This window comes from Castanea sativa, chromosome 12 (assembly GCF_040712315.1).
Source record: "Castanea sativa cultivar Marrone di Chiusa Pesio chromosome 12, ASM4071231v1".
Taxonomy (NCBI): domain Eukaryota; kingdom Viridiplantae; phylum Streptophyta; class Magnoliopsida; order Fagales; family Fagaceae; genus Castanea; species Castanea sativa.
In genome coordinates, this window is record NC_134024.1 from 3,585,734 (window position 1) to 3,611,545 (window position 25,812).

At 33.5% G+C, this 25,812-nt stretch overlaps 2 protein-coding genes and 1 long non-coding RNA gene across 7 annotated transcripts; 1 reads left to right on the forward strand and 2 right to left on the reverse strand.

The window, feature by feature from the left end:
- Positions 1 to 385: 385 nt before the first annotated feature.
- LOC142619335 (12-oxophytodienoate reductase 2-like) lies at positions 386 to 5,442 on the reverse strand. Its single transcript, XM_075792399.1, has 5 exons — positions 5,242 to 5,442; positions 2,390 to 2,530; positions 2,130 to 2,260; positions 1,413 to 1,583; positions 386 to 1,257 (listed from the first exon to the last, which is right to left on the reverse strand). Exons 1-5 carry the CDS (start codon positions 5,310 to 5,312, stop codon positions 665 to 667), a joined length of 1,107 nt encoding a protein of 368 aa, XP_075648514.1. The 5' UTR covers positions 5,313 to 5,442; the 3' UTR covers positions 386 to 664.
- Positions 5,443 to 15,792: 10,350 nt separating this feature from the next.
- Positions 15,793 to 16,365, forward strand: LOC142619518 (late embryogenesis abundant protein At1g64065-like). The gene has a single exon (XM_075792641.1). The coding sequence runs from the start codon at positions 15,793 to 15,795 to the stop codon at positions 16,363 to 16,365; it is 573 nt and encodes a 190-aa protein (XP_075648756.1).
- Positions 16,366 to 21,335: 4,970 nt separating this feature from the next.
- Positions 21,336 to 25,808, reverse strand: LOC142621149 (uncharacterized). Of its 5 annotated transcripts, XR_012841715.1 has the most exons (9): positions 25,691 to 25,808; positions 25,252 to 25,273; positions 23,952 to 24,077; positions 23,603 to 23,658; positions 23,362 to 23,503; positions 23,169 to 23,269; positions 22,766 to 22,902; positions 21,855 to 22,215; positions 21,336 to 21,693 (listed from the first exon to the last, which is right to left on the reverse strand). It is a non-coding gene; the product is annotated as an uncharacterized LOC142621149 (long non-coding RNA). The 5 variants fall into 5 exon arrangements; XR_012841713.1 differs by lacking the exon at positions 22,766 to 22,902 and having other exon boundaries at positions 23,362 to 23,461; XR_012841711.1 differs by lacking the exon at positions 22,766 to 22,902.
- Positions 25,809 to 25,812: the final 4 nt, after the last annotated feature.

Below are 25,812 nucleotides of genomic sequence, written 5' to 3' on the forward strand. Positions count from 1 at the left end.
TTCTAATACATATTGTCAAGTCATTATTTGAATAGGTTATTTTTCGTCAAACAACCCCTGTATAATGCCATTTTACAAGAGAAGGTTATGCTTTGGTTATTTAGCTGAGAATTTCCAATTTTCCTGTTGTCCACTAATTGCACAGAAACATTATTCAGGCCTCCAATGTGGTGCATTTGTAATATCGTGATGTTTTCTGTTAGACATGAATCTTTGGCCATTGAAATATGTTTCTGTGTTAACTAGAGTTTTAAGGAACCGAATGGAAGTGAACAGATAAAACTCTGTTTGCCTTTGTGCTTAATGTCATATATTTTGTTTGCAACCAGTCTTGAACTCAGAAAGATAAACAGCAGGTTGACTGCAAACTTGAAATTTAGTCATTATATTATGAATGAAAGTGAGAAGATTAGGCTACATTCCTTAAATATAGAGACTGAGTCCTTTGTGCCTAAAGCTGAAGGTAAAAACGTATACGCATGGTTGACAATTTAAGTAAAGAATCATTGCTTGTAAAAGCCAAATTTTGCTTCAAAATTATGATTAGTCAGGCACAGATGTAGATCAGCACCAACAATATAATCACTAGAAGACAATAACCACTTTGAAATTACAAAGAGCAATGCTTTTAAACAGTTCAGTTTCCCTTTTATCCTTTGGAAACCTAAGCAGTGTCTTCAAGGAATGGATAATCAATGTATCCAAGAGTAGGATTAGAGATGTAGAATGTGTCTCTGTTGTACTTGTTGAGAGGAGCATTGAGCTTAAATCTCTTAGGCAAATCAGGATTGGCTAAAAACAGACGACCATAAACAACAAGATCCGCACGGTTTTCAGCAATAGCTTTGTTCCCATCTTCCCTATCATAACCCCCAGCAACAAAAAAGTGACCCTTGAAAGCCTTTCTCATTGGTAGAAGACTATGGGGACTTTCACTCTTTTCTACAGCTGTCTTCATTCTTGGCTCAACCATATGGCAATAAAGAATCCCATATTTGTTTAAGGATTCAGCCATGTAAAGGCCCAAAGCTTCTGGATTTGAGTCTCCAGATTCCATATAGTCTGCAAAAGGAGATAGCCTTATTCCAACCCTGTCTGCTCCTATCTCATTAGCAATAGCTTCAACTATTTCCAAACCAAACCGACAACGATTTTTGAGGGACCCACCATATTGATCTGTTCGATCATTCACTTGATCCTTCATAAATTGGTCAATTAGGTAACCATGAGCCCCATGGATCTCAACTCCATCAAAACCTGTGTATAAGACAAATGATGACATTTTTAATTAAGGGACTGTATAATAACAAAGGTAACCATAAGCCCCATGGATCTTAAATTTTTCTGTCTCAAATTAAATTTCTTCACTCTGTTGAACTCTCACAAAATCATTAAAACATCAAAAAACTTACCAGCTTCAATAGCATTCCTTGCAGCAAGTCTAAAATCATTGACAATTTGAGGAATTTCCTCTGTCCTTAGTCGCCTTGGAAGAGTGAACTCTGGATTGTCAGTTCCATTAGCTTGAGGGGTTAAAGGCTTGTTAGTGGAAGAAATTGGAGCTTGACCATTTGGCTGAAAACCTGCAGACAACAAAATGACATTTAACATATCAGACTTATAATAGAAGATGCCCCCTCCGCTGAGGCAATGATCATCATAAAAGCCCCTTGTGATAACAAATCCGCATATAGTACAGAGGATAATGCAAAAAATAACAACACCACAATGATAGATCAATGTTTTTTTCTAAATAATTATATTATTACATAAATTTCTCTTACTCCATTAGTCCAACGATGATCATCACTTTTCAAATGTGATTCTCTTCCTCAAAAAGTAAGTTTCTTTTTCTTTAAATGTGTCACTCATTATGCAGGGAATAGCATTCTAGAACACCCACGCATGTTATTTTAGAAGTTAATCAAAACTTCCATCTAATTTTGATTCTCTACTAAATAGTTTTACATGCAATACTTCCTTCAGGATCAACAACAATCAATAGTTTGGTACCACAATATGTAATAGAGAACCCAAAACTACTCATTTGCAAATTATGACTTATTTAGCATAAAGTTTTTGTAATATTAGAAGAGAAGATATAAAGGTGGTCTTAGTCAAAGATATACCTTGATTTGAAACCCTCCCCACATGCCAAATTTGACAAAAGAAAATTCCACCTTTGGCATGAACAGCATCTATGATGGGTTTCCATGCTTCAACTTGCTCTTTTGTCCATATACCGGGTGTGTTTGGATACCTTTACAATAGCAAAGAAACCTAACAAGTCATAAAATTTTCGAGGCAAGAAAGGGAACCCTCAAAATGGAAATTTTCATTCACTGTGAAACATGGTAAGAAATTGGCAAACTATTATTTGTAATATTACCCTTGAGCAGTGTCAGAAACTCCAGTGGCTTCAGCTATTAGTAGACCACCTTTGGAGGCTCTCTGAGAATAATATAAGATAGCATGTGGCTGAGAAACATTGCCATAAGATCTCACTCTCGTCAATGGTGCCATAACAACTCTGAAAATACAAATTAAATGATAAATTAAGTAAATCAAGTAAGTAATCTTTCCAACTTAAGAAAGTAGTACCCTATAAGAATCAAAAATTTATAAGCTGTAGCAAAGTCGGGAAGAATAATATGATTAAGCCCCTTTCTATATGTTATAATAGATACTAAGAAATACAAAAGGTAAGTAACAAATGATTCCAATTAAGGACAGCTTCACAACTTCTCCTATGGATTACTAAAATATAAAACAATAATTAAGGTTTGAGAAGTTAAAGAAAAACACCAAATCAGAGAAACTCTACATATATTATAATGCTTGTCCTTGTGAGTAAAAAAATAAATACTTAATTGAGAAAGACTAACAGAGACAGAGACAGAGACAGAGAATGTTTGATATGATCCCCAAATTCTTTTCCTTAAGAGTTTGTTCATCAGTAAATTACAACCATATTGTAGTGTATTGAGGATATATTTCACAAAATGCAGTATTGGAGCGGGGGAGGGAAACCTCAAGTCCATACTCCAAAAAAAATATATATACTTGTTACTTTTGAAAATGCTCTCATTAGAATTATTTAGTTTTATGTTTGAAAACAGTTCTAAATTAAGTGTCCATCTTCTTTAAAAAAAAAAAAGAAAAAAAAAAAGCCTAAACTAAGTGCTCTTTGCTGCAGCTTTGTAGGTGTTGGAAAAATGTAAGTTTATGACATAGACAGGTTAAAAAGAAAGGCACAAGAATAAAAAAAAAATAAATAAATAAAAATAAAAAAACCGTAGGCACTGAATTTGAAACTAAGTATTTTCAAGTGCATAACAAATTAGTTATGAATGGAGATATTGTCATAGTTGAAGGACCTATAGGATGCTTCATGACATTCAACTTTTATAGTATCCAAGCCTAGCCCAATCTTATTCTACAGCAAGTTAAATTGGTCAGGTCACTTCCACTCCAGGTCCAACCCTGTACAAGCTGACCAAACTGAAACTGAATGCAGCAGTTGACCTCTGCTATTAAAGTCATTTCTTTTGTAAGAGAAGTATCACTATCATAAATGAAGGTGAAAATTATCTGGAGAATTATAGTTTTTTTTTTTTGGCAGATCCAAATCCAAAAGGAAGTTTGGACTTCTCAGTTGTCTAGTATAAACACCCTTGAGTACAATCCAATGAGTACTGTATATTTTCTATTTGCTGCCCGTGGCTTGTGTAATACTAGCATGGCCATGTTTTTCTTCAAGAAAATTCCAGAAAAGATAAGTAAGAAACAAAATCAACCATGTAAATGGAAGGGATATCACAGATGAATGATGAAAAAGTAAAAAGTTGGACCAATTACTTTGATTAATTTTTATGTACAGAATAAGGTGATTAATTCTTTTAATCACATGTAGATCCAAGATCATCAAATGATAACATGGAGCATTTCAAGAATGACTTTGGTACTGTGGTCGGATATAGAGGAGGGAACAAAACTGGATTGCTTTTCATCATACAGAATGTGTAGTCATAGGTATTAACATAACACCGATAAATGGAAGGATCTCATCCCCCCTCCCCAGCCCAAAAACAGTTTGACCCTAATTTGTTGAGAAATGATTTTATAACTACAGATTTATATATTATATAATCACAGAAACTGTAAATAAATGTAAGCACTCTCATGATGAAGCTACAAATACATTACTTAGAGGTTCTGAAAACACACAGACTCCTGATTGCCATGGCTATCAGATACCCTAATCTGCAAATCTAAAACCAATTTACACAATAGAGATGATTTACAAATTTTGGACAAACCAAATGACAGCGTGATTGTCCCTTTTGAGATCAAGGAAAAAATCATCACTGACAACTCGTGAAATGAGTAGCTCAGCAAGACAGCAAATACAGTTCTAACTAAATTCATAAATCTTAACATTTGCAAAATTAATTAAGTCTCAGAGTTTTAGCAGATTAATATAGAGAATTATTAGAAAAATGTTTTATTTCTTGGTTAAACATGAAACAAACACAGATGGGAACCGATAAGAAAATGATCAAATAGCGCAAGAGTGTTTACAATATGATAATCAACTAGGATTTATTAAAACCTTTGTAAACAAAACAACCTATGTATATAACGCCTAGGAAGCATAGGCACTTCATTTGAGTTGCTGTGTCAGTGGCCAACACGTATTGGATCATGCAGACATCTCTGGAACACGACTACATGCATATCCCAGCCTTTTTTGTTTTTTCACAAATATGACAGGACACGGCTGGGGTATATTTTGGTTTTTGGATTTTGTTATAAAAAAATATAAAAAATATGAAAAATAAATGTTTAACAACACATAAAAAGTAATAAGAATAATAATATATTTAATAATTAATTAAAATACATATTCTTGACTGTTCTAATTTTTTAGAAATTGTTGTATCACCATGTCGTACTTATATCTGTGTTGGTGCTTCCTAGTATAACGATAACAATGATACATTATGGCAGATAAATTCATTGTCCCAACTGTGATTTGTCACAAAAAACTTTTTCTTTCTTCTTCCTTTTTTTTTTTTGGCAACTGAAAGTCAAACAAAAAAAAATACCCATAACATGATTTCAACCCAAGAAGATTAAAGAAAAACCAGAACCCATCACACATTTTGACAATTCAGATCATACTAAAAAAATAATAATAATAATAATAATAATAATAATTTTGAAAGGTGTATTGTATACCTATGGGATAGATTGAACCTGCCCAGTTTGTAAGGAGTAAGAAGAGGAATTGTGGGAGCTTCAGCAGCCATTTTTAATAATGTTATTCCTTCTCCTTGAATGCTGTGTACTTTGCTTCTTTTCCTGATTTCAGACAAAAGTGGGAATGAAATACTCGTTAACCAAATGGGTATTTATAGAATTGCTTTGTGTCAAAAGTCTTCAATAAGTTAGGAGGAGGATGCTTCCAATTGAACAAGACTGCTGGCTTTAAAAAGTATGCGTGGATGCGTGTGTGATTTGTATAATATAAATCAAATCACACAATATGTGCCAAAATTAGATATTTAAATTCATCAGTCCTAAAATGAGAAAAATACTTCTCAAATATGATATAATAAATATCACTGCCATCAAAGTTAATTTACTGTACATTACAACAATTTGGCCTTAGGCTATGTACAAAGTAATAGCATATTACGAGTAACTAGCAATGGTTATATGATGAAAGCACACTACAAGAATATTTTATGTTTATCCATGCATGCTAATGTTAATTGACAAATTATGTAAACAACTGGGTTTAATTTTAATTAGTATAAAAATTGACATTAGCCGTAAAATTTGGGGTCTAAATTGTTTGCATTGGATTAGTGCATTTCTCAAGGCGTAAACTTTATGGTAGAACAATTTTATTCTTTACTTCGTTCGCGATGGGTGTTGTTTTCCTGATGGATGTTGTTGGCAATTGCAACTTCATCAAATTTTGTTAAAGATAGCGAAAATACTTCATAAAACAAATTATAAGGGTGGTAAATTCCTTATAAAGCAAACCACAATGAAGGTAAGAGTTGCAAAATAAAACATAGAGAAGCTCTATGTTAAGGGTATGCCACAGAGGCAGTGTCTGTAATTTGCCCGAATTTTTTTAATGCCTATACATATGAGGAGGTAGACAAATTTAGGAATATTGTGTAATTATTGTTGTTGCTGATGGTCTTTTTTTATTTTTTGTGTGTTCATAGATAGACTCTGCTTTTAGGAAAAAAATATTTATCTTTTCAGCTAATAGAAAGGTATTCTTATAAAGTATAGAATATACACTATATTGAATTTGAATTTTTCTTTTTATTAGAATAATTATTTAACATATATAGTCATTACCAATATTCTTTTTCCTTTTTCGATTTATTGAAAAGTAAGATATTACCTTATTTTCTAAGCTGTAAGTTTTCCACTAATCTATTGTTTGGATTTTTTAAAAAAATTAAAAAATAAAACTCTCTAAAAATAAATAATTTAAGACACATGATGAAAAATTGGACTTCAATTATAGAATTTAATTTGATTTTTTTTAAGTTTTACCTATTAATATATATATATATATATATATATATATATATATATATATAGATTATTAGAAAAGGTTTTCATAATATGTGAATATATGAAGAAGAAAATAAAATAATGTAGAGAGACAAAGCAGAAAAGTCCATAGCGAAAAGTCCTTGTTAGTTGTTATGCTAAATAAATCCTATACTAAAAATACTTGAACTACAATAAACCCAATTTCTTGTATTGCTTGTACACCAATTAGGACTAGAAACTAGATACATTGAATATGGACAACAACAGACTTTGACCTTTATCAAGATTGGAACTTTATATATTTAACAAAGATATCAAGAGTGGATTGAACATACCCAGCCACACACGTGTTACACACATGCCACTAAATTTAGTAGCTTTAGCATATTCCTATGGTTTATCATTTATGCTTTGCTTCCCTTCTAAAAGTCAATAACTTGAAAAAACAAAGAAGTCAAAGTGCTCAAACTAGGAAACTTTCATATTGAGCAAAATGATTCTGCTTAACTACAAGCTTACAGAACTAATTATATAATAGGAAACAGAGGTTGGCGCCAAAGTAAAAACTGAACAGCAACAAACTAAAAGCCTTAACGTCTATTTAACAAACTTCAGTTAAACGACCTGTAGCTTTGCTTTTATCATTAAAAGACACACGTAAAACGACATATAACATATCACGCATTTATAGTCAAGAATTTATACCTAATCTCAATTTTCACTTTCTCCATCACAGTATTACAATTCAGGGGATCTCCTGACATTTTTCTTTGAATATGTATGCCACTTTGTGGGACACGCATATTAACTTTAGATGAATTTTCTACACGACATAGTTTTTTTTTCCAACCTAGCCAACTAGTACAATTGGTGAATAAATAGCCCATCTTACTAAACTGATGCTTTGTACAGTCAAATGTCAAAATCAACCACCTTAACATAAGTGCTCTCTTTTCCTTTTTCCTTGTTCATACATGACTAGTCTAATCACACGATCTACAAGGATGCTCCTTTTTTTTTGGGTCAATATTAAATTTTAATATATGTTTAGGAGAGAAAATTTCAAATGCTTATTTAAAAATCTTCAAGTTGATGTGAAATAGAATGAAGAAAATAAAATAATGCAGAGAGACAATGCTGAAGTAAGAGAGAGACTAAAAGAAAGAGAACAGAGAATTAAAGTAACTTGACTTGGATGGTTTATGTCTATATCTTTGGTAGTTTTCAGCATCGTACGTAGGCAATACTATGATACAAAAAAAATTTTGTATCGCAAAACATATCAAAATTGCTTATGAATCCTATGATATATGCATGTGTGTGTGTGTCTCGTATATATCGTAATACCCACATATGGTTTAAATTGAATTTTTTACTAAAATTTTGGGCTTTGATCTAAGGCCGAATGCTTTTTTTACTTGTTTTTAAATAATATTATCGAGCTATATTGCTATTTTAGCTCAATATAAAAAATTTGGCATGAGTTTTTTAAAATTATGGGCTACCACATTAGTTTCCATTAGCAAATTGTTGAATTTTTAACGTAAGGAGTCCATTTGCTATACTATCAAAGTTTATGTACAAAATTAAATGGGGAAAAAAAGAAGAATTTAAGAATGTCCTACTGCATTTTACCTCCTGTAAACGTTTGCCTAGCAATTTTTTTTTGTTTGTTTTGGATCTTATAAATTTTCCTTTTTAAAACCAATCACAATCAAGCATTATGGACAAGCAGGCTTTGTAAATGGATTATTGTAATTTTTAACGTGTTTGGAATTTTGGTGGAAATGGGATAAAGTAAATATAATCTCATGTCCAGAAACATTTGACTAGAAATGGGATAGGAACATAAAACAATTTGATTGAAAGTGGAAATTAAGAGACATTCAATTAATCAATAATGTAGTGTTTTTTGGGCAGAGCAATGAACTTAAATGGAAAAACAAAGAACAGGAATATAAATGCATAAAAGTTTCAGATAGAGATGAAATGAGCATTGGGAAACTAACTGCTCAACGACCTGTAGCTTTGCTTTTATCATTAAAAACTTGAGTAAAACGACATGTAACATATCACGCAGTACAGCCAAGAACTTAAACGGTCAAAACCAATCTCTCAACGGCATGCCGTATAACAGATTAAGTCTAAGAACGATATAACTTTCTTTCAGCAGTGTCTCTCTCTCTGCAATTTTTTCTCTCTCTTTATAATATGCCTTGCATTGCAGCTCATGTTTTGAGATAGGACTAGAAGAAAGTGAACATTGACAATAATATCATGTTGTGCAACATAAAAAAAGAAAAAAGAGGACTTTGTATGTGCTGAGTAAACCACCAGTTCACCATTTTCATTCTACTAGCGGAGAATGACTCTGCTGTGTTCACTTCTAGTATTATTTTTGTTCTAATTTTTTTTTGGTTTAAGTTTTCTAGAGGATGAAAAATTGCGAATAAAATAAAGAAAAAAAAAAACTGATTTCAAAAGCAAATGGCATCTTGGAATTGTCCCGTAAGATTCAGTATCTTTGAAGCTATAATTCATTTGAATGGAAGGACAAGATCATCTAAAGGAAACCACTAATTACAGATGCAATGAAAATTTGACAAGAAGTGAAGTTCGAAGTAAAATTAAATTCAACAATTCCAGAGAGGCTGGGATTATACTTTGCAGCAAGAGCTGAAGATGAAACTGAAAATAAAGTTGGAGATGTTATAAGGAGGGAGATGGAGGGATTGACAAAAGAGATAATGAGATGACAAAATAATGGAAAAACTTGAAAATCATCAAGAACATGAATGTTAGGAACTTGATGAGATTTATAAAAGTGAGATCACTAATTCCTTCACTCTCCAAAACGTGAACCACAGACATTTTATTGTACCACTTTATGGAGTCATTTTTATCCAAGATATGTTACAGAGCATCGGTGACGTTTGGCATGGGGAAGTTCTAATTATAGATCTAACCATCCACACATAAATTTTTTCTTGGACTGTAATTGATAATTTTAAAGCTGAACCCAATTGATATAATGTGGGATAGGGGATGTGGCCCTGGGGAAGTTCTCTGTTGCTGTTGAATGCCTATGAACAATTAGTGTTGCAGTCGCCGTAGTGTTTATTTATTTTTAAGTAGTGCAATTTTATTTGCTTTCTCGTGAGTAGAAGTGTGCGCAACAAGTTTTTGCTTTTTTATTTTTTATTTTTTTAACAAGGATACTAGAGAAAGAGAAGTGGTTTCCTTGTTAATTTGTAAAATTGCAATAAAATTGTAGATGGAAAGCAATTAACAAGGAGAGAAAAAAAATGCTATTTATTTTGTAGATGAGGTGGAAAACAATAAATATTTAGAGTTATTTTTCTAATGGTTAGATCTTTTAGAAACCTGTGGTGTAAAAAAGATGTAACTTGAACTTACATTAAATTTTCATAGTTATTTTTAAAAGAATTATATAAAAAACAATTTGTTTGGAATATAACATTCTACAAATCAAGTTTAATAACATGCGTTGAGAATATAGTGACCATAGAATTTCAATTTACGATGTTTACCATAATAATTGCTCTTTATCATCAAACTAAAACATTAATTTTAAGAGACTACATGTTGAGCTAATTGTAACACACAAAAATTGAATGTTTAATTTAGTGAAAATGATTAAATATTTTTCAATTTACTTGCATAATGAGCTCATATTCATAACTATATTAATTTTACTAATTTGAATTTTATCTCTTTCTAATGAGATGTCATATAATTGAAATTAATTCTCAAAATATTATAACATATATTTATAATTACTAAACATAAGTCATAAGTATAACATAATTTCTTGCAAAATATTTCTAATGACATATTATATAATTGAAGTTGATTCCCAAAATAATATAATAAGTATTAAATATGTGCATGAGATAATTTATTACAAAATGTTTTCAAAAGCATAACCGATTGCACAGGATAGCTTAAAAAATAGCATTCAAAGAAGAGCAGCAGACTAATGAAAGGAGAGGTTATTCTAGAACTCACTTGCCCTTGTCTTTATGCAGCAAAGCAAGTCATAAACCACATCATTAATGATTCTCATTTGAACAAGCCCAGGAGGATACACTGATTAGGCCAAGAAATCTCAATGGAGACTGGACAATATTATACAGTTAATCTGGTTACAGAAACTTGTGAAGAACACCGGACATGGTTTGATGGTAGGAGTCCCAGAGAAGAGCAGTTAGAGCGATAGTTTCAACAAAGCTTGTGTGGTATATGTGGTATTATCCATTGCAATCACGTGATGTGGGGTTCATGATGAATCTACAACGGAGACCCTTTTTTCATTAAAAAAAGAAGAAGAAGTATAAAGTAAAAACTGAATTGCAACAAACTAATAACTTCTGTTAAACAACCTGTAGCTTTACATTTATCATCAAAGACATAAGTAAAACGACATATATATAACATATCACGCATGTATAGTCAAGAATTTAAACCCAATCTCAACGTTCACTTTCTCCATTACAGTATTACAATTCAGGGGGTCTCTGCCATTTTTCACTTCTTTGAATGTGTGCCACTCGTGGGACACGCATATAAGCTTTTGATGAATTTTCTAGAGAACGGTCTTTATTTCTAAAGCTAGTCAACTAGTCCAAATCAAGTTCTTTTATTTGGTGAATAATAGAGGTTTGAATGTCCTTTAAAAGTGGAAAAGAAGGTCAAAATGAAGAGGAGGAAGAAATAGCCCATCTTACCAAAACTGATGCTTTGATTTGAATGGCTGGGGGACTGAATGGTTCATACATATACAGTTAAATGTCAAAATCAATCGTGGATTCTAATTAACTCAACTGGTAAAATTTATGATGGTTGAATAAGAGATCTTTTTTTGAGAAGGAAGACTTTTATTGAAATTGACTATAGAGCGGCCAAATCAGCCTGAACAAAAGGTAGAGTGCAAGATGGAACATCCTCCATCCACACCATACAACTTTGTGTTGTCAAAGCTAGCGTAGCTAAACTGTGAGCAACTTTATTACCATCTCTCTTTATATGAGAGTATGACAATTGTGAATATAAACTGGAAAATAACGACACATTATTTATCAAATGGGCGAAAGGAGCCAACCCGAATTGCTTGCATGTTAGGGCCTTTACAACCACTTTCGAGTCACCCTTAATTATGGCTCTATGAAGACCCAACTCACTGCCAAACTCCACAGCCTTACTAGCTACCATTGCCTCAACTTCCATGGGCTGGTAAGCCTGGTTCAGCTGTTGAATAAGTGAAGCAATAAGCTCTCCATGACAGTCCCGTACAACAATGCCAATCCCAGATTTGTTGTCTGCAATTGAAAGCGCTCCATCGTAATTGATCTTGTAGCTGTCAAGTGCAAGAGCAGTCCACAAAGTCTGATGCGTTGAGCTTGAGTTGAAACGGTTAAGCCTGAGGTTGCTTCTACGAATCTCATTCTAGCTCTCCTCTGTCATCTTTTGCAGCTCTTTGGTAAGGTAGCAAGAGTGATTCAGCCTGAGTTTATTGAGTTAGTTCCATATGCTCTACACCTAAATAGCAAACAAGTCTGATGGCTTCCTGTTATCAAGAATCCAGCTGCACAACTCTTTGAAGTCGGCAAAATGAATCCTTGAACGGAAATTCCATCTATCACCTTCCCACACCTCATTCAAACTCGTGCAACTCCACAAAGCATGCAAGGTATCCTCTGCTTGTAAGGAGCAACGGTCACAACTGGAATTTTGTAGGATTGTTCTCCGTACCAGGTTTTGCTTAGTTGGAAGTGAGTTCCTACACGCACGCCACAGCAGAGTTTTATATTTGTTTGGAACTTCCAGGGACCAAATGCTCTTCCAAAATTTCTTGTCCATCTCCGAGTAAGTGCCATCCTTTGAGTTTTCCTCCAAATCCTTTAGAAACTTGTATCCGGACTTGCAATTGTATTGTCCATCAGCAGTGAATGGCCAATACAAAACATCTTTTGTTTGGCAACGAGGCAATGGTATCCGTTGAGTAAGTTCCGCTTCAGCTGGTATGAGCACACCCTTAAGCATTTCAGCATCCCATTTACCCGAATTGTTGCCAATGAGGCAGTCCACAGTGGCGTCTTCCATAGATTCAATGATTGGGAATGAAATCAATGGAGGATGCTTTATGGGCAGCCAATGATGCTGCCAGATTTTGATGCTCTTTCCATTACCCACCCTGAATCTAGCTTCCAATTGTAACACCTTTCTCCCCTTCAAAATGTTTTTCCAAGCATAGGAACCGGTTGCCGATTCTTTTGCTTCCATGAATGAACAATGGAGAAAAAAATCTCACCTTAAAAATTCTGTAAAAAAGAGTACCTTCATTGTGTAAGAGCCGTCATGCTTGCTTGGCAAGGAGAGAGTCATTGAAAAGAGCAAGATCTCGAAAACCCAATCCTCCTTCTATTTTTGGTTTCGTCAACTCCGACCATTTAGTCCAATGTATTTTTCATTTATCACCTCGTTGCTCACAAAAGAAATTTTTTGCCATTGCTTCAATTTCATGGCAAAGGCTCAAGGGTAATTTGAAACAACCCATGGCATAAGTTGGAATGACTTGAGCAATTGCTTTGATTAGGACTTCTCTACCGGCTTGCGAAAGGAGCTTCCCCTTCCACCCTTGTAATTTTCTCCACACTCTCTCCTTAATATAATTAAAGCTTGCTTTTTTATCCCTCCCACCAATTATGGCAGCCCCAAATACCTCTCATAAGACTTTATTTCATTCACCCCCAACACATTTTTAATCTCCTCTTTAACATCATCTTTTGTGGACTTGCTAAAGAAAAGAGAAGTTTTATCTTTATTTATTTTTTGCCCCGACACCTCTTCATATTCCGCCAATATTTTGAGCACGTTTCCACATTCTTGAGAATTTGCCTTACAAAAAAGCAAGCTGTTATTTGCAAAAAATAAGTGGGTTAGTTTGGGGCCTCTTTTGCATATTGAGAAGCCGTTGATCTCCTTTGCCCTTGCAGCTCTTTTGATTAAGCCATGAAATCCTTTCGTACATAATAGGAAAAGGAATAGAGAGAGTGGGTCGCCTTGTCTTATGCCTCTTGTTGGGTTTATTAACTCCTTTGGATCACTATTCACCAGAATTGGGTATGAGACTGTACGAACACTCTCCATAATCAAACCGATCCACCTTGAGCAGAATCCCATTTCTTCCATTAGTTTCTGAAGATAATTCCATTCCACCCTATCGTACACGTTGCTCATGTCTAGTTTTAGTGCCATAAAACCTGTTTATCTTGAATTGTGATTTTTCATACAATGCAAGGTCTCAAAAGCAACTAAAACATTATTTTAAATTAGCCTATTCTTTGCAAAAGCAGATTGATGCTCAGTTATAAGATCTGGCATGAATTTTTTTAATTAGTTTGCAAGGACTTTTGAAAAGATCTTGTACAATACATTACATAGACTAATAGGGCGATATTGAGAGACCGAAACATGATTCTTCATTTTTGGAATTAAGGTGACAAAAGTATGTTTTATTAGGTAAGGAAATTTACCTGAATTCAACCAAGCTAGTATTGTGGAAGTTACCTCTCTGTTTATAATCCCCCAAAAGTGTTGATAGAATAGGGATGGCATCAGGACCTGGTGCTTTTAGGGATGCCATTCGGTTGAATATGAGATCTGATAAAGTTAACTTTTTTCTTTTTGATAAAAGTTAACTTAATTGCATTCATTTCCTTCTTCTTCTTCTTTTTTTGGTTAATACGTGACTTGTCTCATCACAGAGTGAAAAACAACACTCTTTTTCTTTTTTCTTTTTTAAAGGAAACAAAATTATTGAATGAATATTTACCATCCAAGACATCAAATATAGGATCCTTCTTAGGATAGTAAAACATAAATCATATTGTTTATAATATTTTTATGTAATATTGTTTCTATATACGAATAAGAAGAAAATAACAAAAAAATTGTTCCATAGATGAGATATCATGATAATTTCTTTTGCATCGTTCTCTTGATCTCTTCTTTCACATATATCTCCCTCTTCCCTATAAATTTCAATATGAAGATTTACATGCTTTCTCAGCATAATCATCTAATTAGTGCTTGGATTTTAGAGAGAGAGAATTAGGCCTTTAATAAATAACAATTTGCAATCTTGGATTTTGACACAATTTTATTTTGTTTATTAATGTTGGATATATGTCTGCCAGTAAACTCACATTAAATAAATAAATAAAAAAAGTGAGTGGTTAATATAGTATAGTTGAGTTCAAACTCATAGACTTCAATTTTTTTTGGTTAAGTAGTGTTTATATATGTTATATATTAATTATTCAATTGGAATGTATTATCTATGGCAAGTATTGGCAACAATATTAACTCCATGAATCTTTAACATAAGTTTGTTTTCAATTAGGTTGTAAATTATACCTTGCAATTATCACCTGCAATGGGAAATTATAAATTATTTTGGTCCATAGAAGCAGTTGAACTTGTTCTTTATTAAATCACATGGATTTGAATTATCTCCTCTCTAAATATCTGTCTCTCTCTTTTTCTTTGTAGTTTGCACTGAAACCAGCCCACACCACCGAAAAAATTCACCCTGTTACCGATACATGTTTCTTCTCCCTCACAAGGGATAGACCCCACAAGTCACCACACTTTCATCCACTGGCAACACTTTTATCTAAAAGTTGTCTCATTCACACCAGCCCTTTTGAAAAACAAAAACAGAGACTCGCCCCCTTTTTCCTGGATTGTTCAAACCAAAATTCAAACGAGTGTGGACTTGGCGTCAACGACCTTTTCTGAGCTAGTGATCGATGTTGTGTGGCTCATAAACCGAAGTAAGTCACCGGGGCCACTGTTTGGTCAGAATTATTGCTAATAAATATCGGCTCCACCGAAAGTGAACGACCTTGATTTTGAATACTTTATGACAAATCGAACCACCCCACATGCATGTTTATCAACCCTTTTCTTTCTTTCTTGTTTTGATCATAGTTCCGTTGAATTTCACTGTAATGGTGTGAATTGAAAGAACTTTGAGGCTCGGGTTGTGTTTGTACTATTTTGGGATTTTTCACATTATATTTGCTATTCACTTTTCATAAAATAATATGTTAGTAGTATCTTAATTTATAGAATTCCTCTTGGGAAGAATCTCTTAAAGCCTATCGTTAACCTGAGAACATGGCTAATGGCAAACCTTCCGGTAGAAGTCACAAACTATGCTGTGCTGTAACGGCAATTTTCTTTGTTATTATTGTCATTGTTATCATGACCTTGTTCTTTACTATCTTCAAGCCTAAAGACCCCAAAATTTCCCTCTACCCTGAAGGCATAAAAAACATTGACTTCTCAGCCTTAACACCTAATGTCACACTGTCATTAGGCACTGTTATTGCAATTGAGAACCCAAACTATGGAAGCTTCAAGTACAAAAACACCACATCTTATGTTACTTATCATGGGGAAGTTGTGGGTGAAGCTACAATTGAGCAAAGATATGTGCCTGCACGTCACAAGCTTAACATTACAACTTCTGTGGAGCTTAAGGCTGGTAAATTGCTAATCAATCCCCATTTATTATCTGATTTTGCTGGTGGGAGCTTGAATTTGACTTCAACAGCGGTGTTGCCTGGGAAAGTGATGGTGTTAAACATCTTCAAGTTCCATGCCACTGTTTATAACAATTGTAATATATCTGTTTTTATTACTCCTCAGACAGTTGAGTCTATATGCAAGACTAAACTCAAGTTATAATTGTTGTTGTTGTCATTAATTTTCCTCATGTTGTAATCGAAAGATACATATTTACTTATCTTAAAAAAAAGATAATATGTTAATAATGTGAACTTGAGGCCCTGAATTGACGTGTATGAACCTTCAATATGGTGAATAATGATAAGATTCTGATTAATTATAGAACTGAATATAAGATTCAGTTTAGGTAAGAAATTTGGGATTTGTTCAGTTACTATTATCTCAAATTGGGTGTTTTAAGTCTATCAAATAGAAAGGTCTTGAAAAAAAATGTGATTAAGATCCCTGTTTGGTAAATTGCAACTTCAATTGGGCTTGATATATAATCAGTTTATGAATAATTAAAGTTTTTGAATAAGTTAAAGGATAAAAAATGAATAAAAAAGAGAATAAGTTGAGGATATGGGAAATTTATTAAAATGAGCTTTTTTTAAAAAAAAAAAAATTTTAAAAAGAAGAACTAAAATGAGCTTGACACGGAGATATTAGTTGTTTTTTAAGTGGAGGTTCGACTCTTGGAGTTTCTAGGCTCTAGGTATGCTAGACCCAAATTTTCTATTGGGGTTGCTTATCTACCGAAATATTTTTTTTCCCCGAGTTAAACCAAAATAAGCTCGGGTATGGGATTGAAAATGTTGGTAAAAAAAATGCCATATACGATTCATGTGAATGGGCTTTTGGCGTTCAAAAAATTTCCAAGTGCGGTTTTACAATTTTTGTGTTACTTTTAGTTAGCAAACACTAAGAAATCAAAATTGAGGAGATAGTATGAGATTACTTTCACGGCATATGCCATTGTTCCGTTGCCATTTTGGGCCAGTAAATTTTTGCTGTCCCTACCTGAACTTGTTACTCTGTCCAAACCCAATTGAAAAAATAGGATATGGAAATAGCAACTGGTTTAGTTTGATAAGTTTCTGTATTTGATTTTGACCTAACTCCTCTAGTGCAAACCCGTACTTGATTTTAAACTTAATTTTTTTGGACTTATTTTCACCATATATTTGTATATGATGGGACTAACGAATTTGACTCCCACAGACGAAATCAGCGTTGTAGACGAGGCCAGTCCCTGAGACGAGCTTGCCTCAGGTGCCCACATCAGTGACAAAGATACCCAAACCTTTTAATATAGGCAATAATATCCCAAACGGTTACCAAAAAGCTGTACAGACCTTTGAACACCTATTGAAGTCCACATTACAGAGCAAGAGGCATTAAAGCCCCAATAATTACCACAACGGCTAGGGATTGTGAAAAACAAATATAAGCTCCTCACAAGCTCCAAAAAGAGGTAGACACACTGAGAAAAACTACTTGCTATTTTTACTATATTGTTTATTTCTTTCCTTATCATAACTTTGGGATTAGAGGCGTTGTGGTAGACACCACACCGGTGACCATATTAGAGGAGAAACTTCATCGGTTCCACCACAGCGGAAGTTAAGGTTCGACTTCATCTGGACGCACTCACTGTGATTGACGAGCTTGTGCTTCATCAGTATATTATAGTTGTATCAAATTTTCCATATTGTAAATGAAAATAATTATGACATTACTCATCAACTTGATGAGCAATTCTCAAATATTAATGTTTTTAGTATTGAATCCACTACTAACATTAGGTAGTTTTCTCGTAAGTTTTTTTTTTATTTACTCTTTTTTCACTTTATCGAACAAGTTATATTTTATACCTAAAACTATATATATTATATGAGTTTCGATTAGTCTTTTCTTTCAACTTTTTTTACAATATTTGCTTATGTACAGGGTTTTTTTTTTTAGTATAACTACAATTTTGCTTACTTTCAACAAAAAATTAATCCAAAAGCATACTTAGTTTATAAGCCATTTTACTTTATTTAATGTTGCATATATACGCATTTTCTTTTTCTTCTTTTGTGAAATTATTAGACTAAAAGACTATTACAATCAATTATTAGATGATAAGTTATTGGAATTATGTATTTCCACTTATAATCTATGACTTATAAAAATAAAACTATTGGTATTAAAAGAAATATGAAAAAGAGGATAGAAAGTATGTTAAAGTTTCTTTTTATGTAAACAAAAATATGGATCATTCTGGATGGACCTGGTTTATCATAGATCTAGGAAAGGGTCATAGGAACTGTTAGGATATATGTGAATCATGTTAGGAACATATGTTAATATAGAATTAGCTAATCTTTTGACAAAATGCATTTTACTTGTAATTGGATAGATCTAGGATGTGTTTAATGCTTCAAGGAACAAGGTTTCAAGTCCAAGTGTTAAACCCAGCCAAATCTGTTCAAGAATCAAGTGAAGAAGTGCTGGATTATAAAGCTCAACAGCTAGCTCAACAGATGGCATTTATCGAGGTTTAAAAGGCAGCCTAACCCAATGCTCGACAGTTGCTTAATAGATACCCTATCTATTGATATTTATGAAAATCAGATTTTCAGTTTTGATTTCACTCAAATCTGTGTATACATGTTTAGGCTTTCTTTTCTCACAACCCTAAACATATATAAGAATTGCTTCAAGGGCCGTCATAGCTGGTGCAAGTGAGTACAACTTGATGCAAAAGTTTTTCACAAGCATATTGTGATCGGAGACCTAGTTTATCTTTTTCTTCAAAAAGCTGTTGCGTTTGTACACCGTAGGGTTTTGTAATCAAGGAGCTTCATGATCTTCATCGTGTTGATGAATTGAAGAACTTTGCAGCCAACATCCTTCTTAAGTTGGTGGTTAGTCACGTACTTGGATCTGTGAATCAATTGGTTAGTCACGTACTGGGAACCATGCATTAAAAGGAGAGATTGTCACTACAGAACAAGTCCAATTGGATATTGGGATAAGGATTCGACTGTAGGTTGGTATAAGGTACTGGGATTCCTTTACTTGTAACCGCTTGTTATGATAATAGTGGATTCTCGGGAGTGGTGACCTTAAAATCACTCGGTGGGGTTTTTGCCCTATAGGTTTTTCCCATTCATAAACAAATCACTGTGTCAATTTTATTTTCCGCTGCATATTAATTTAGTTGGTGATCTGTTTGTGCTACCACGCTTATTGCATGTTAATCAGATTAATTAATTAACTTGGCTAATTAATTAGTTAATTCATCACAAAGAGTCAATACATATTTGGTCTATCAAGAACAACTGTTTTAGTCAAAGTTTTTAATTCGAACTTGTTTGCCAGATATAGATGTCTTACATTATTTTATTTGAGAAGAAATACCTAAATGTCTCTCACTTGAAACCAAAATTGAAGAATTCATGCTCCTTTGTCATATCAATTTGTGGAAAATTGAAGTTGAAATTGTTTTGATCTCACTACGATCTCCAAAACATTTTGTATTGAAATTCAATTGACTAAGCAAATTTGGCACTTCCATAAAGTGATGCCTTTAAATCGCTTAGTATTTTCAAATCTTGAACTTGTATCAATTTCTAAGGAAAAATTAGCCCTCCTAGGCAAGGTTGTCAAAATCGGGATCCTACGTAGGATCGTGGAAGGTAGGTAGGATCGGAGATCGTAGGATTGGATCGTGGATCGTAAGATCCTACTTATTTTCAAATTTTAAGCAAAAAACCTATTGATAGTGACTTTGTATGTTATATAATCACTTAAAATATGAATTCATCCATTTAAAAAAAAAATTTTGCATCATAAAATGTAATTTGCACGCACTACATCGTTCTTATGTCATTCTAACGAAGCAAAATATATTTAACTTTTGACATAATGTATCTAAAAAGTTCAGTACGTGTTTAATTAGCAACTAAGTACCCAAAATATTATCTACACATATGGAAAATGTTTTCCAAATTCTAAGTTCCAAATCCAAAATAAGTTAGGCTAGTTAGCATATAAAACCTAGCTAACAACAATTTTACAATATGTAATCCAAAAGAGAATTTTCAATCTAAGGTTAACTAGCTAATTAAATAATGAAGATCCTATTTCATAATTTTTTAAATTTGACTTAATTTAGTTAACAAAATAGAAAAATAAAAACCCTAAAAGCTTTGTCAAAATCATATACACAACACAACAATATGGAATCAAACTATCAAAGTACACATAAATGATAAACTACTAAGTACTAACTACCAAAACAAATTACCAAAAAGCTTAAAGGCAGCGATGGCTCATGCCAACATCATTGAGAGGATTGAGAGGTGTTGGGTTTTTGACAGAGGAGTGAGGAGGCGTAGGATTGAGGTGCTGGGTTTTTGACTGGGTTTTTTTATTTATTTTTTAAACATTAAAGTTAAGTTAAGAAAGCTTAAAGGCAGTGATGGATCACCATTAACAGGGCTGAGAGGTGCTGGGTTTTTGACAAAGGGCTGAGGAGGCGCGGGACAGAGGTACGTGCTGGAGTTTTGTGTTTCTAAATAGTTTAGGTTTTGTTTTTGAAAACGTTAAACTTATACTATAGGTTTTTTTTGAGATTTTATGTTGACATAGGGGTAAATTTAGGACTTCAATTTATTATTGGGCTTCTAAAACCCTTTGGGCTTGTGGGAATAGGTTTACTCAAATGAATCCCACTTAAAAAAAAAAAAAAAAAAATTCAAGCCAAATGGTAGGATCGGTAGGATCCCATACGATCCTACGATCCTATATGATCCTACACGATCCTACCTACGATCCTAACATTTTTGCGATCCTGCTACGATTTTAAACTTTTTGGTGAGGTGGGATCGTAAAATCGTGCGATTTTACGATCCGGATCGCGATTTTGACAACTATGCTCCTAGGCTGGATCGAACACCATACAAAGCCCACGAAACTAACAAACAAGACAGATGCCAAAATTATCAAAGATGGGCACAATATATAGAATTCTTAAGAGAAAACAAAATTGCTAAAAATAAGGTGAATACTTGATAGCATTGAAGAAGTAACAAAGGAAGACAAATTCAGGAAAATATATTTGGAAGACATCCTAGAAACTCACGGAAAATGAAAAAGTTCTAGACGTGTCACAATCACAAATGATATCATACAAATTGCCTACAGAAATTTTTTTTCAACCAAATATAGGTGCTGAAAATTGGAGTTTTGGGGCGCCATGCTCTTTCATAGTATAACTGAGCAAAGGGAGGTTTAAACTTGAAATGAAGTAAACAGAACATGTTAACAGGACATTCATCATTGCAACTCATTTGATGCAAATTTCGCTCTTTGGACTTTTTTACTGCGGGTAGTAAACGTGGCTTGTAGCAACCATCACAGATCTTCAACCAGGCACTAAATAGAATTATGTGACCCAATTGCCAGTATACCATTTGTAGAAGCCTTAAACATGTTGCACATATCGCGTCTCAAAATCTGTGGAAGAGTTTGCAAAGATTTTAACAATAATCACTTGATTGTCGATAGAAGTCCAAAGCTTATATTAAGAAACATAAATTGATTGAACATCTATAAAGCTCATTTACTAATCTACTTTTAACTTGGTGAAAATAACTAAATCAATCAATTGAACGAACCTGCAATCACATAGCACCTTCTTCCAGTTGGAGATCACATAATACTGGTATTGACATGAGTGCCTCAAGAATGGCACAGCAACCAGTTTTTCCTCTCTTTTAGGCAACATTGTCTCAACATAGAACTATATAATATTCTTGATGTAAAACAGAGAGTTCAGTAGCTCCTACTGGTGACAATAGCAACCACAGCTAGAGTAGTGATTTGTGATCCTTTGAGCTGTCTGGAGTTAGAAAGATGAAAACCAAAAGTAGAAACCTGTCCTCAGGACTTCACATCTTCAAGTTCACCACCAATTCCAAAATCTTGAAGAGTGTATCTTATTAAGCCCATATCCACTTGCAGGTGTGTTTGTTGCATCTGATTATGTAAATTGGATTTAAACTGAGGCACATGAAATATACTGAATTTTATTCCCTGACCCCACTTTAATTAAATAAGTAAAATAAAATCCACCGTTTCATTTTCTGAAATGCATCATTTTCTGCTTGTGATAAATCCATTCTGGATGGTGGATTTTTACAGTCAAATGTTGAAAATAAATAAAAAAAAGAATTATGTTTAGTGGGATATAATTGTTTTGATAAGTATTCAATGGGATATAACTTGGCATTATCAAGCACCAAAATATTGGCTAGTAAAACAGAAGAAGAAATTCTTTTAGGAATGAAGGAATTGCTCATAAATGCTTCTCTATTTGTTAGACAATGACAAACCAGAGCAATGGTTTGAAGCAAATGAGCTAACCCCATTTAGTTGCATGATCCATTTGTATGGATTTTATGCATTCCATGACTTGCAAGCCCGCATAGTTCTCATTGGAACTACTGCTCTGGCCTTGAAAATTCGACAACAAAATTGCACTTGTATGCATCTCTAAGAAAATTAGAGGATGGCACATAGGACTAACCTGAAGTCAGATAGATTTGTTTCTACAATCTCTTGCAATGTTATATTACTGGATTGCTTGAACAAAAAACTTCTAGTGGTCTGTGAATAAGACACCAAACCCATCCAAAGCCAAAGAGGGCATTTGCTGGTGGTGAGCTGAAAAAGCCAGAACATTGGCCTTTTTCATGTGTGCATAAACAAAGTAAAAGTTAAAGAAATAGAAGGATGGTGATGGTAAGGAAAAGTTTTAGTGACAGACTACCAAAAACTTGATATGATGCTTATAATTTTTAAATATTTTTGAAGGGGAAAAACAAGGATTCAAATGATTTGAAACATGGAAATGCATAAATGCAGGGTTAGTCTTGTTGGTTATAAGATTTTCATATCAAACAAGTTTAGTGGTAACGAGGATGGAGTACCTGGTGAGCTTTGAAATGCTGCCACTGTTAATATTTATTCAAAGGTACTCTTTCTCCCAAATTTCCCAACCTCAATTCTCTCACTGAGCAAATGACGAGTCCTATAAAGTATAAATTAGTTCAATAACCATGTGCAAAAAGGAACAGAATTATAAAATAATCAAGTTGTAAAATTCAATATTATGGTTCATACTCAATTTGCCTAAAGGAAATGCTTTCCTTTAATCAAATTTCAAAGCTGAAACTGAGGACCAACTGTAGTCACTTTTTCCATTGCTCTTGGGAAGTCCAATCTCAAACAAAAGCAAACAATACATGCTCTCAGAGCCTACCTCCTAATTCCAGCAACAATAGAGCTTAGGAAAATTCTGCTAGAATTCTTGGGAAAAAAAGAAAAATAAAAAGGGGGAAGTACAGCTCTTTAGAATACTTACCAGAAGTCTTGGTTGCAAAGGAAGATTTAGTTGGTTCGCTGCAGCCACCTCCGAATCTAAAAGCAAGGTGATAATTTTGAAAATCACAAGCTTGAATCTCACGGAGCTATTTACAAGATATTATTGTTGGAAGAACCCCTTGAAGAACATGCAAAGAAATACATGTCAACTGGAAAACATCTAGAATGATGTAGCATCCTTGAAAATAATGCTGGTAGTGGCTTTGTCAGCTCACTACCAGCATTCTCAGATAAACATTATTCTTTGTTCTAATTTAGTTTTAATTTAGCTGAAACTGCTGGTAGTGAGCTGAGAAAGCCAAAACATTGCCTAAAAAAGTGGAACACACCATAAATTGTTTGAAGTTCTCTGGGTGCCAAATTAAATTGTTGCACATTAACTTCATTTTGTGAAGGCTGTCAATCCATACGTGATAGATATCAGCAATCCTGGGAAACGCTTACCTAGACTCCATCTGCCACAATCATTGTTGCAAAGGACAGCTTTAAAATTATAAGTTTCAAATCTCATCTGCAAAACCATTGCACTTCCTATATAAATGCACCAGTTCAATGCTCTTCTTGGGAAAGGTCAATAAAAGGAGATTCTTCTAACAAAACAAAAATTGGAAAAGATAATAAATAATGAACAAGGTTTTATCCTTCACTAGCATACTATCTAAAGAAATAAGTAACCAATGATTGTATTTATTTAATTAGTATCTAGCTGTCCACCGCAATTACATATTTACATCATTCCTTATATTTCCCAATGAATATGGAAGATGAAAGCTCACTTGAAATTTCTTATAGAAATATGATTTAGGTTACTTGAGTACTAAAGACAAAAGCCAAATATTCAGCATCTGGAAAATTCCAGTGTATCCAGAAAAAACGCAGGCCAAGAAAGGAGTTGAGAAAAAAAATAAAAGGCATGATTAAATATCTAAAAACATAGGCAGTAGAAAAATATGTACTAATACACAAGTATTAGTACATATTCTTGTTATTTCATAAGGAAACAGATTTTTTAGGGGGGGGGGGGGGAGATTGTCTTTTAGAAAACATTTTTTTTTTCTATTTTTTGAAACATTTTTGAGTTCTTATTCCTTGTTCAATTTTCTCCCTTGTAAGCCATTCCTATTCTCCTAAAAAAAATTTAAAAAAAGAAAAAGAAAAGAAACAAACAACAACATTAAAAGAAAAGGAAAGGAAAGATTATGTAACACAGACCAGAGTTGTTAGATCAAGTAGTTGTCTGCCATGAAAAACATGTCTATGGTAAGAAGGTACCCAAACAAAGTTGCTTCAAACTGCCACAATGTCTACAAGAGATTATACGCTACAAAGCATAGTTTACTCAAACCTCAAAAAATATCTGTTAGTCAACAAATACATTGGTGAGCAAAGGACTCTTCAATACAGATACCTCAAGAATAGGTTTTCATTATTTTTTTCAATTTTAATTTTAATGGTGAATTGCAACTACTTGAGAATTTTAGAAATCTTAAGCAACTAGTCACACAAATTTGACTCAGATTGTGAGGCAAATGTTATTGACAAGAAGAAATTCCCCCACAAAAGAACACAATGAGGAATTGAGCACAGTGCAATGGGAATCTAATAGAAGCACTTGTCAACTGAACAAACCTGAAGAATTGCAGACCTCCCCCTGATTGTGAGGAAAATGTTATTGACAAAAAGAAATTCCCCTGCAGAAGAACACAATGAGGAATTTGTTAGGATTATGTGGTTAAATGATTAAATTTACCATATTCCAATAACTTCAGATTTTGGGAAAATATGTAATTTAATATGGTATTAGAGCAAGAGGTCCTGAGAAGGAAGCAAGCAGGAAAGCCTTTTGCTTTGTCAGAATTAACACCAATCAAAATTTGATTATCCAGTAAAAAAGGTACTAAATCAATTTGACAACTAGCTGGTTTCTGTAGAAAAGGATATACCTAACTGTAATATTAAAATGTTGAGATGTGAATGAAGAAAACAGCGGATGGGGACTCAGTTTACACTTTCAGCTCATATGATCCCTTCATTATTGATTCACTTGCTGTAAAAATGAAAAATTTACCCTTGTTTTCACATCTTCTTATGGCACCATTCCTTCAAGAAAGGACAATACTTAACAATGCTCAATAAAGGGAAATAGGCAAATCCCATCTTATTGATGGCATTCTTCAGCTAATCCTTCAA

What these genes read in the sequence shown, in the direction of transcription:
- LOC142619335 (XM_075792399.1), bottom strand. Translation starts at nt 5,312, where the DNA reads ATGGCTGCTGAAGCTCCCACAATTCCTCTTCTTACTCCTTACAAACTG. An exon ending in AGGTTCAATCTATCCCATAG is followed by an intron (nt 2,531 to 5,241) that starts GTATACAATACA and finishes TTGTATTTTCAG; the next exon opens with AGTTGTTATGGCACCATTGA. An exon ending in GGGGAGGGTTTCAAATCAAG is followed by an intron (nt 1,584 to 2,129) that starts GTATATCTTTGA and finishes TGTTGTCTGCAG; the next exon opens with GTTTTCAGCCAAATGGTCAA.
- LOC142619518 (XM_075792641.1), top strand. Translation starts at nt 15,793, where the DNA reads ATGGCTAATGGCAAACCTTCCGGTAGAAGTCACAAACTATGCTGTGCT.